This window comes from Physeter macrocephalus, chromosome 12 (assembly GCF_002837175.3).
Source record: "Physeter macrocephalus isolate SW-GA chromosome 12, ASM283717v5, whole genome shotgun sequence".
Taxonomy (NCBI): Eukaryota; Metazoa; Chordata; class Mammalia; order Artiodactyla; family Physeteridae; genus Physeter; species Physeter macrocephalus.
The window spans coordinates 82,957,902-82,970,347 of record NC_041225.1 but is presented as its reverse complement, the minus strand read 5'-3'; the positions used below and the strand labels follow the sequence as shown (position 1 = coordinate 82,970,347).

The 12,446-nt window shown below is 35.5% G+C and overlaps 1 protein-coding gene across 1 annotated transcript in view; it reads left to right on the top strand.

Annotated features, from left to right (window-relative positions):
• PPP3R1 (protein phosphatase 3 regulatory subunit B, alpha) overlaps positions 1 to 12,446 on the top strand; it is a 66,021-nt gene that overhangs the window by 27,749 nt on the left and 25,826 nt on the right. Inside the window, exon 2 of the mRNA XM_024133557.3 lies at positions 7,068 to 7,107. Coding sequence (XP_023989325.1) covers positions 7,068 to 7,107 — 40 coding nt within the window. The remainder of the gene's footprint in view (positions 1 to 7,067; positions 7,108 to 12,446) is intronic.

Genomic DNA, 12,446 nt, shown 5'->3' with positions numbered 1-12,446 from the left:
TTTAGGTTGTGTCTTGTTTAGACTATTAACAATAAAGCTTCTATGGACACATGAGTACAAGTCTTTGTGTGGCCATGTTTTCATTTTAGTTCCCACCAGCAATGTATGAGTTTCATTTTTAGTTGACACTTGATATGTCAACATTTTCCTTTTAGCTACATGTGCTGTATGTCTGGGTGTTAGTTATCTATTGCTGAGTAACAAATTACCAAAAACCGAGTAGCTTAAAACAGCACCTATTTGTTGTTTCATAGTTCTGTAGGTCAGAAATTTAGCATGTGGCCTTCAGGGATCACAGGGCTGAAATCCAGACTGAATTCTCATCTGGGGGTTTTGAGGAAGATTCTGTTTCCAAGCTTATTTACATTATTGGCAGAATTCAGTTCTTTGCCGTTGTAGGATTGAGATCTTTGTTTCCTTGCTCACTGTCAGCTGGAGGCCACTCTCAGCTCTTAGAGGCTCACTCCATCTCCCTGGTGTTGAATTCTTAGGCTTTGAATCTCTGACTTCCCCTCTCTCTCTTTAAAAGGCTCTTATGACTAGAACAGATCCACCTGAATAATCTTATCCTAAGGTCAATTGTTTTGGAACCTTAATTACATATACAAAATCACTTTGCAGCGGTACCTAGATTAGTGTTTGAATAACTGGGAGATGTTTATATACCAGAGGCTGGAAATTTCAGGACATCCTGGGATTCTGCGCAGCACACAACCATTTGTTCTACATTTTCAGTAACACTTGGTATCTCTGTTTTTAAATTTTAGCCACACACACACATACACACACTAGTTGCACATATAGTGGTATCACACTGTAGTTTAAACTTGCATTTCTCTAATATCTAATGGTGTGGAACATCTTTTCATGTGCTTATTTGTTATGTATATATCTTGTTGTAAAATATCTATTCAGATCGTTGGGATTTTTTTTCTTTTTTTTTCTTTTGTATACTGCTATCCATTTGTTTTAGCATCACTTGTTGCAGAGGTTTTCCCCCATTGAATTACCTGGACATCTTTGTCAGATATCACTTGACTCTGTGTGTTTATGAATTTTTTTTTCATTTTATTCTGCTCCATTGAACTTTATGTCTACTCTTATACCACTGTCACTCTGTTGATGACTTTAGATTTATAATAATTCTTCAAGTGAGAGAGTTTTAAGTCCTTCAACATTGTTCTTCTTTTTCAGATTGTTTGCTGTTTATATCCTTTGCATTTCCATATACATTTTAGAATCAGTGTATTGACTTCTATAAAATATTTTACTGGGATTTTAATTGGGATTGTTTTTTATCTGTTAATCAGTATGGGAAGAATTGTCATCTTAATGAGTCTTCTGATCTATGCACATAATATAGCTTTCTGTTTTTTTAGATCATCTTGAATTTCTCTAAGTTATGTTCCATGGTCTTCATTGTACAATCCTTGCACATATTTTACTAAATATTTTGTATTTTTGATGATTTTCTAAGTGAACGTGATCCTAATTTCATTTTTCATTGCTTGCAGAATGTAGAAATACGTTCGATTTTATGTATTGACCTTGTATCCTGTGACCTTGTTCATTGATTTATTAGTTCTGATAGCTTTTTTGTAATTTGTCTAGGATTTGTCTACATGTACAATGATGTCATTTGCAAGTAAAGGCAGTTTAACTCCCTCTTTCCAATCTGTATGTCTTTTATTTCTTTTGTCTTGCCTTATTGCACCGGTGCAGATAACTTTATGTTGTTCCTGATCTTGGGGAGAAGGCATTCCTTCACGATATTAAGTATGATGTTAGCTGTAGGCTTTTTGTAGATAGCCTTTATAGACTGAGGAAGATTCTTAGTTTACTGAGTTGTTCTTGTTTTGTTGCCAAGGGGTATTTAAATTTGTCAGATGCTTTTATTCTATCTGTTGAGATGACCATAGGTATGGTATTTTTTATTCTGTTAGTATAGTGAACCATGTTAATTTTGAATATTAAACCAACCTTGCATTACTGGGATAATCCTCAGTTGGTCATGATTTTTATTCTTTAAAATTTTTTTCTGGATTTAATTTCATCAAATATTGTTAAGGATTTTTCTATGCATGGTCATGAAGAAATATTGGTGTATAGTTTTCTTTTTTGTAATGTCATTGTCTGATTTTGCTGTAAGGGTAAGCTGGCCTCATAAAATAAGTTAAGAACTATTCCTTCCCCTTCTGCTTTCTGAATGAACTTGTATAGGATTGGTATGTTTTTCAGACTTTGAATATATGATAGCATTGACCAGTGAAGCCATCAAGTCTTTAATTTTCTTTGTTAAGAAGGTTTTGTGTGTTTTTTTTTTTTAACTCAAATTCAGTTTATTTTAATAGCAATAGAGCTGTTCAACTTTATTTTTTTCTTGAGTCAGTTTTGGTAGATTTTATTTTTCAAGAAACTTGTCCATTTCATCTAAGTTATAAAATTTATTTTCATACTTTTTTTGAATATCCATTTATTTTTCTTTTAATGTCTGTAGAATCTCTAGTGATTTGCCTGGGGTGTTAGTTATTGACCTTTTCCAAAAAATGAGTTTTGGTTGTACTGATTTTTCTTTCTGTTTGTCCATTTTCTATTTCATTAATTTCTGCTTTTTTTCTCTTTTTCCCCTTGCCTTGGGTTTAATTTATTCTTTTTCTAGCTTTTTAAAGTGGGAACAGATCATTGTGTTTTGGACTTCCCTTGTAATAGTGTTTTCCTCAAAAGACTGCTTAACCTGCATCCTTTAAATTCTGATAGTTTCAGTTTTTACTCTGTTCAAAATATTTTCTGATTTCTCTCATCATTTCTTCTGTGACTCATGGGTTATTTAGAATTGTGTTGTTCATTTTCAAATATTTGGATGTTTCTAAATACCTCTCTTGCTTAATTCCATTGTAAGGAAAAAAATATATTCTGTATGATTTCAAACCTTTAAAGTTTATTGAGACTTTTTTTGAGGCTCAGAATAATGTCTGTCTTCGTGAATGTTCGTGTGCAGTAGAAAAGAATATTTTGTTGTTTTAGGACATCTTGGTTGATAGTGTGTTGTTCTGATCTTCCACAACTTATTTTTTCCTTTGATCTACTTATTTTCTGTTATTTACTGTGAGAGGAATGTTAAAATCTCCAAATATGACTGTCTATTTAACTTTCAGTTCTCTCTATTTGACACATTTAATTTTGAAGCCCTGTTATTAAGTATATACAGTTGGCCCTTGAGCAACAGATGATTGAACTGCGTGAGTCCACTAATACAGGGATTTTTTTCAATAAATACTGTAGTATCGATACTACATGATCCAAGTGAATCCATGGATTTGGGTATCTGCCAGGGTCCTGGAACCCATCCCCTGTAGATACTGAGGGATAACTATATGTGAAAGGGTTCTGGGACCCAGTTACAATGTATTTTTCCCTACACATCCACAGAATTCTCAGATAGCAGCTGGGTGTCCTACAATTCAACTCAATTCTGACACTATCTAGAGATAGCATCAGCTTCCTCGGGTTAAGGGCTCAGTCCTACAAGACTGCCCCCTCCCCCCCTCCTTTAGATGCGAATTGCAAGTCCAGGTTGTTACCTGAAGTTCTGACCAACTGGTTACAGATTGGAGGTTCCAACAACCCCCACCTTGAGTTTGAGTAATTTGCTAGTGCCACTCAGAACTCAGAGAAACATTTTACTTCCTAGATCACTGACATATTATAAAAGGATGTAACTCAGGAACAGCCAGATGGAAGAGATGTCTAGGGCAAGGTACATGGGAAGGGGTGTGGAGCTTCCATGCCCTCTCCAGGTGCTCCAGTCTCCCTGCATCTCCACATGCCCTCCAACCAAGAAGCTCTCCAGTCCATCCTTTTGGTTTTTCTGGAGGCTTCATTAACACTTACCAGTGGTGATTGAGCTCAGTCTCCAGCCCAGCTTAAATCATTGGCGAATGGTTTAACCCCCAGCCTATCTCTCTTCCCTAGAGATTGGAAGGTGGGACTGGAAGGTCCAGCCTCTAATCACATGATTGGTTCTCCTGGCCACCAACCCCTACCTTTAGTCCTTTCCCATAGTCACCTCATTAGCATAACAAAAGAAATCTTTATAGCTCTTGACACTTGAGACATTCTAAGGAGCTCTTGTGCTAGAAATGAATGAGGACCCAAGGATATTTCTCATTATATATCACAATATATTTAGGATTGTTACATCTTCCTAATGAATTGACTCTTAAGGGTATGAAATAGTTCTCTTTATTCCTGGCAATATTCCTTGTTCTGAATTCTACTTTGTCCAGTATTCCTAGCCACTGTATCTTTCTTTTGATTATTACTTGTGTGGTATATCTCCTCCTGTCTTTTTAGTTTCAGCCTATCTGTAAAGAAGACTTCGTGTAGATAGTACATAGTTGTATCTTCTTTGAATTGGAGTTATTAGACCATTTACAATGAATGTAATTAATACAATTCTCAAAATGCTTGTATTTAAATCTACCATCTTGCTAGTTACTTTGTATTTTTTTTTCTCATTTGATTTTTGATCCTTGCTTCCTATTTATCTGCCTTTCTTTGGATTGAGTATTTTTATGATTCATTTTTATTTTTTTTTATTAGTATGTATTGTCTAGGGTTTACAATATGCATCTTCAACATCATGCTCTACTTTCAAATAATGTTGTAATGTTTCCCTCACATTGTAAGATCTTGACAAATATATCACTATTTCTATCTTACATTTGTTCTGTTTTTGTCAAACCTTTTACTTTACACACTATATACCCTACAGTTTGTTATGTTTGTGTTAAATAGTCAATTATATTTTAAAATGAGGAAAATGTCTTTTTTTTTTTAGAAGGAAAATGTCTTTTATATTTACCTACATATTTACCATTTCTGGTAATCTTCATCCCTTGGTCTAGATCCAGATTTCCATCTAGTATCATTTTTCTTCTGCCTGAAGAATTTTCTAATGACATTCTTATAGTGCATGTGTATTACAGCCTAATTTTTTTAGTTTTTGGTTATCTGGGAAAAACATTTTACCTTAATATTTGAAAGATATCTTTTCTGGGTATAAAATTAGACAGGTTAAGGTTGAAATAAGTTTAGGAGAGAGATGAGGCATTCAGTGTTGATGGAAAAGCCCTAGCCAAACTGGTCCTTGGGTCTTGTGGATGTTAGCTAGCAGGGAGTGATACACGTAGAGGATAGATGGTATCATTTATAAAGAATTGATAACACTGTTAAAGGTCAGTGGGCTGAAGAAACAAGGACCTGGTTTCAAAGTCCTCCCTGAAAGTACACATAACCCTTTTGCACTCACTTATTAAACAATTAGAACATTATTAAAAAACAAACAAACGAACCTCACAGTGACAATCTAGGGATCATTATACTTTTTTTTTTTTTTTTTGCGGTACGCGGGCCTCTCACTGTTGTGGCCTCTCCTGTTGCGGAGCACAGGCTCCGGACGCGCGGGCTCATGGCCATGGCTCACGGGCCCAGCCACTCCACGGCATGTGGGATCTTCCCGGACCAGGGCATGGACCCGTATCCCCTGCATTGGCAGGCAGACTCTCAACCACTGCGCCACCAGGGAAGCCCATCATTATACTTTGAGAGCCTCATAAGAAACATACTTAATTGTAAGGTAGACTGGAATAATATTTTTAAAAGGGTATTTAAAAAATCTAGACATGAAAGAATATGTGAGACAGTAAAAGATAGAAATCATGGTAAGAATCTTAAGGTCAATTAAGTAAGGTGCAAAATAAGTAGAACTCCATCTCTGCTAATTAATAATGTCATTTTTATTAATGTTTGCTACTCCTGTCTCTATTTTAATATATATTTGATGTTTAAAGTGACCTAAAACTAGATTAACCAGTTAAATTATCTGCTGTAATTTTCAAGGAAAAGACTAATTATTGTCAGCAAGATAAGAATTAAAGATGCTAATTTACTGATAAACTTTTCTCAGACCTTAAGTTTACTCAGAATAAGAGATACTTTTAAGAGTTTAAAAGCTAGCCAGCCACACTAAAATGGTACTTCTTATTTCAGGCTGCACTCAATAACTTCTTAGGATACATAGGTATATTCAGATATCAGTATTTAAATGTTAATCCCATTGTACACTTGCTGCTAGACAGGGTCAAGATTAGATAGATGGGATATAGGATGCATGGTATACTCAATTTATTGTTGAACTTTAAAAATTCAATTTGTATTACTTTAAATTCTGTAGACTTTTAAAAAGATTTTCTTCATGATTTTTACTTTGTGTGAGTCTGTTATACTTGGAATTTTTACGGTTTTAGATTTAGAACTACTTCTGGTTCCATTGCTAATCAAATGGTGTGATCTTTCACCAGCTTACTTGACCTCCCTGGACCCAGTCATCAAGAATTTTAAATGTAGGGGTCAGGTCTGTAGTTTTTCTAGAGCATTTTTTTCCTTAAGTAAACTTTTTGTAAATTAGGAGTTCAGGTGAATTATATTGGAGTTTATCCATGAGATAAGACTTCTCATGAAAAGAAAAATTTGGAGTTCAAGTGGCTGGCTGTTTTACATTGGACCTACCTTCCTATTAATATTTTTCTTATTTTTGTTGCATAGCGTACAGAAAATTCTGTTTCAATGCAGGTATAAAAGGATTGTTTTCTTAACAGCTTTGCAGTCTCAGTAAACTCTTCAGTTAAATAGAAATGGCAGGAGAAGCTTTATTCTGAGCTCTACCCAAAAATGAGTTCATCCAGCAAGACAACGTAGAGCACTGACAGTCTGTAGTGTGTTAAAATTTGATATACAGTATGTTTAGGGTGTTAAAAATATTTAAAATAAATTTTAATCAAATCTTTGCGTAAGTCTTAAGTGACAGGGCCACAACTCAGGCCTGTTTGATGCAAGAGCTCTTTCTATCATACTGTATAATTTTTTTATCAAAAATATTTATAGTTCTAGACACATTCGTTTATGGCTTATATCCCAATGTTTTATGACTCAGAATATTTAAGTTCAATCTTTTAAAGACATTTGTGCCAATTTTGTGACTAATTATTATTATTTTTTTCCTCCAGGGAAATGAGGCAAGTTATCCTTTGGAAATGTGCTCACACTGTAAGTCAAATATTCTTATTAAGAACTTCTTTTATTTTTACATTCTGTATATGTATGTATGTAAATCTTATGCCTCTATAAATTTATATAGCAAAGTTAGCCCTTAACCAATTTAAATGGCAGTGAATTTGACTTAGAGTGTTTCTGAGTTACTAGAATAGGGAAAGATTTTTTTATAGACCTCTTTATTATTAGTGTCTGCACTATGTTGTAATTACAAACTGACCCTCAAATCTCAGTGGCTTAACCCAACTGAAGTTTTTCCGATTAACAGAGCTGCAAGTAAACAGTTAACTTACTTAACTTGCAGTTATGTAAAATAAAGTGCTTATTGAAGGCAAAACTGATAGACTAAGGAGCTATCATACAAGACATTTCTGGGGAGGATAAAGAGTATAAGAAGTGTGGGTGGGCTGGCTGTTTCTGACTATACTGGAGAACATAAAGAAAGAAAATGACAATCTTAGAAATTCTTGATTCAAGGATCAGAGGACCAGGGAGCTTAAATGAAAATCAAAAGGTCTCTTGTGTGGAAGTACAATGATTGGGGAAGAGGGAGATCATGAGAATTGGAATGGGGATGCTGGTAAATTTAGATACCATCCTGAGGTCCCAGAATTCCCAAACTCTTCTGAACCTTCCTTGCCCTTTCTGCCATCGCTGTTTGATGAAGCTGGTCCTGCCTTGTTTGGAGACATCTTACTTTGCAATGAGATGTCTCTTCTTTTTTGTCTTATTAAAACCATTTCCCCATTGCTCGTTGTTTCATTAGTCTCCTTTCTTTTCCCAGAACACTTGTCAGTTTCTTTCATTCTCATCAACACCTTTGCTTGCTTATGAGCTCTGGATAAATGCTCTTCCATCAGCTCTTTTCTTGAGCAGCTTCACTGTCTTTCAGATCTCAGCATAAATGTCCCCTATAAAATGTCCCCTCTTTGGAGATGTTTTCTCTTTCTCTGCTGTCTTCAGATTCTCTCTAACATGGGCAGTACCCTGTTTATTTTCTTTAGAGCAGTTACCATAAGCTTAAATTATTTGTTTATTAATCCATTTTATTTTCCATTTTGTAATTTCTGCAATTTTTTAAACTTTTTTTATGGTGATGCTCTATGACCAATGACCCATAGTTTGGCCATCCGTACTACTATTTACATTTTATTTTACTGTTTCCTCCCAGGCTTTCCTTTGAATTTCTTATATGATTTTGATCATATGTAGGTGTGTATTTCTGTTTTAAACATGAAGATAAAATGTATCCAGTGTATTGTTAGAATTGACCAAAACCAAGTCTAATTATGACTCTCTAGACCAGAGGCTGGTAAACTACTGCCTACCAACAGTTTTTTAAATAAAGTTTTATTGGAACACAGCCATGCCCATTTGCTCACATTGTCTATGGCTGTTTTTGTTTGACCTCTGAAATGTGGTCAAGATAGAGTACTTACAGACTATGCTCCGAGTGTTATCTAGATCTATAATTCTTGTCTGTGCCATAATTGACATGTCAGTTGTATAGTTTCTTTAGAATTGAAAGAGTTCTGCTCAGAATTGTGCCTGGCCACTTACTGTTCAGCTTGAGCCTGTGGTGTTTTCCTCCCGTTGCTAGTGGGCAAGAAGGAGGTGTAGAAGTCTGTAATTAGCTAGGATTCAGGCTGCAAATAGAGTTGGGGTAGGCTGTTGGGAGTACAGCTCTGAAAAGTATGAGGTACTAGGAGGTTAGTTTTTGTTTCTTGGTCAGGACATAGAGGTCCTAAGGGGGCAAGACGTCCCAGGTTCTTACCTTCTGCACTCCTTTAAAATCTGGGACTAAGGGTCATTTACCTGATTGTAAAGAAAAATGTACCAGGGCAAAAGGCAAGATGGATGTTCCCCTCAGTACATCCAGGATGGTGAAAGCCAAGTTTTTTTAAATAGTAAGTATTTGAAATAGATTTCATACACTGTTAAAAGCTATCTCTTTCAGTTTTATCTTCAGAACTTAGTAAGTCTTCTTTCTTAGGACTTCATCTGTGCTTTGATGAAACTTGAGCCTTGTCACTAAAGATCTGTACTTGTCAGTGATTGTTCAGCTAGATATGAATCTGTCTGAATTCTTCTGTCATCCAGTAAAAATGTAGTTTTCCTCTATTTTCTAATTGGTTCACTAGAATATATTTTATACATGATTTGGATGAATTTGAACTTATTCACATTAAAACAACCACTTTTTTCCCCACCCACACATTGTAGTAAGTCTTTTTTTGCTCATTTGCAAAACTTCTTTATTAATGGGAGAGCTTAGTGTTATTTGTCAACAGCCGTTACCATGTATAAAATGTTAAAACCAATCCTTGAGGCACTTTACTTTTTACACTTCCCCTGTTCAAGTTGTGCCTTCTCTTCCCTTCCAGACCTAGCTCGGGTCTGTGTTCTCTGTGAGGCCTTCAGTAGTCCTCTCACCTCTTCAGTAGTTACTGTCTCTTTTGTTCTTTTAGTACTTAAATTATGCTATTTTTTAAAAAGGTAGTAAGATTCTAAATTGTATGCTGTAAAGTACTGTTTTTAACCCTGTGACACACAGATAAAGTACCCACAGAATGCTTATAGTCTAGCTACTGGGAAAAAGAGAGAAGAAATGCATTAATTTTTACAGTGGAAACAAACCATTATGAGCAATAAAAGCAAAGGTTCCAAGGAGGGAAAATTACCTTTGGTTAAGAAAATTAAGAAAAGCTTCATGGAAGGGGTGATGTTTGAAACTGTTTTTTGAAATCTACATAAGATTTGAATGCTGATTGATTCTTCACCTGTCTGCTCATTTGTCCCTTTCAGTTTCCTTAAATTCCATCCAGATCTTCAATATTTTATCTAAACCCCCTGCATAATTCTTTCCAGTACCCTACTTTTAATCAGTGATTTTCATCTCCTAATGCTTAAGAAAACCGAGAACATTTTTAAGTGTTAATAACTTCATTACCTCCTCACCCCATCACCCCCTGCCTGCCACACACAGAAATTTTCCCATTTTCATACTCATGCTTAATAACTCCTTCAGTATCAGAGTTTAGGTTATACCTCTCTTATTCAAGGTCAGCCTTGGCACTTGTGCTTTTGATCTCATCCCCTCTCATCTCTAGGAACTTATGTTTTTAGTTTCTCTTTGTTTTTACCTGTGTCTCAGCTTCTTCATTTTTCTTCAGTTTACAGACATAATCACCTCCGCCTAGGTCCTGATCCTGCACGTACCTCCCAGTTCTTCTCCTTTCTTTCTCATATTTGAGCTTTGCGTGGGCATGTACAGTGATCTCCATTTCCTGATTTCTGCCTGCTTAAATCTGGCTTTCATCTCCTACTACTTTGCTGAAACTGTTATTATTAAGGTCACCTTCCTTGTATTTATTTATTTTGTTTTATTTATTTATTTATTTATTTTTTGGCCACACCGTGTGGCTTGTGGGATCTTAGTTCCCTGACCAGGGATCGAACCTGGGCCCTTGTCAGTGAGAACACAGAGTCCTCACCACCTGGACCGCCAGGGAATTCCCATGGTCACCTTCATTTTATTGACACATTGCCTAATTGCTAAATCTGATGGAGTGAAAAAACCTGTAAAATCATTTGTGCTATTTGGGAAAATTTGAGCACTGATTATTTAATATCAAGGAATTAATTATTAATAATTAATGTTTTAGTTGTAATAGTATTGTGGTTTAAAAGAATACCTTAGAGATAGATGATAAATACCGAACAGTTACAAGGACATGGTACGTCTGGGATTTGCTCTAAAATAATTGAAGTGGGTGTATAAATAAGATTTCTAATGTGTCAGTGGTTGAAACTGGGTGATAGATATGTGGGATTCATTATATGAGTCTCTCAACCTTTGTATGTGTTTGAAAGTTTCCTTTATAAAGTTTTTTTTTTTTTATGAGTGGAAAAAGGAGGCGGGAAATAACTAAGAGTAATGTCAAGGAGAAGTAATTATTTAATGATAGTTAAGTATGACATGCAGCACAGCAAGCCTTAATAATAAGAGGCGGTTGAGCTCATTTTCACCTGTAAAAGAATTGAGGTATTGCCAGTGGAAGTGGAAGTGCGATGCCTGGCATACAGCAGATACTGAGTAAGTATCTGTTGACTGAATAAGCTAGTAAGAGCTCAGAGCTGGACTGTAGAGACAGCTAGTTGGATAATTTTAAAGGCTGTATCTTTAGAAAAACCCAGTAGTTACCAATCACCCCATTTGTTTTCATAAATAATAACAAGTACGTACATGGCATTAACACATGCCAGGCACTGTTCTAAGCATTTCACATACATTTATTTACCTTCTTAATCCTCACAGTAGCCTCATGAAAGAGGTATTGTTACTTTCCCCATTGTATAAATGAGAAAACAGGCATCAGTAACTGGCCTAAGATCACACAGCAGCAGGTAGAGTAACAAAACCATGATTTAATCTCAAGCAGTCATGCTCTAGAGTTATATTTTTAATCACAATACTGTACAGCCTCTCTTATAGTAACTCTTACAAGATTAATGTTATGTTTGTCTACATGAACGATTTTAGGCAAAACTGGACTTGCCTAATACATAGTTAGGTATTCTCTGATTTTTTTTTTTTTTTTTTTTTTTGTCTCTTAATTGAGTGTTTGCTTTTTGTTGAGTTAAATTATTCTAGGCCGTTGTGACTTTGTTTCTGTCTGTTGGCTAACCTGTCTGGAGTAGGAAATGTATACTCTGTTGGGGTGATTTGCTCAGGGTTGAGACTGTGGTTGTAACTTGGCATGATAATTTGGAAAAGTGGCTGAGTGCAAGATACTAGGTTAGATAGTTCAGCAGAGGGCTAGATTGGAGCACCGGGAGGATGTGTGAGTGGAAAGTCAGATTCAACTAATATTTTTGTACTGTTGATAAAACCAGTATAATTCTGAATAATTTTGATAAAATTGGTGAACAGAGGGACTATTTTGTAGATTGAATGTAGATGAAAGAGTAAAACAGTCGTTTATCTGAAGAGCTTTCTCAATTTTCTTGCGTTAGAAGGTGACCCAAGAGGAACTTGGCAGCCTCTGAAGGAACGTTTCCCTTTGCATAATGAACTATCTGTAGAAACCTTGAAGACAGCTTTAGCCATTAGGACACTGCTCTCATTTTGAGTAAACAGTCTCATATTCAATCAGTTTTGTTTCTGGTTTAAATACTTACAAGTGACTTGAAAACATAGATACCTTAGAGATAGATGATAAATACCGAACAGTTACAAGGACATGGTACGTCTGGGATTTGCTCTAAAATAATTGAAGTGGGTGTATAAATAAGATTTCTAATGTGTCAGTGGTTGAAACTGGGTGATAGAT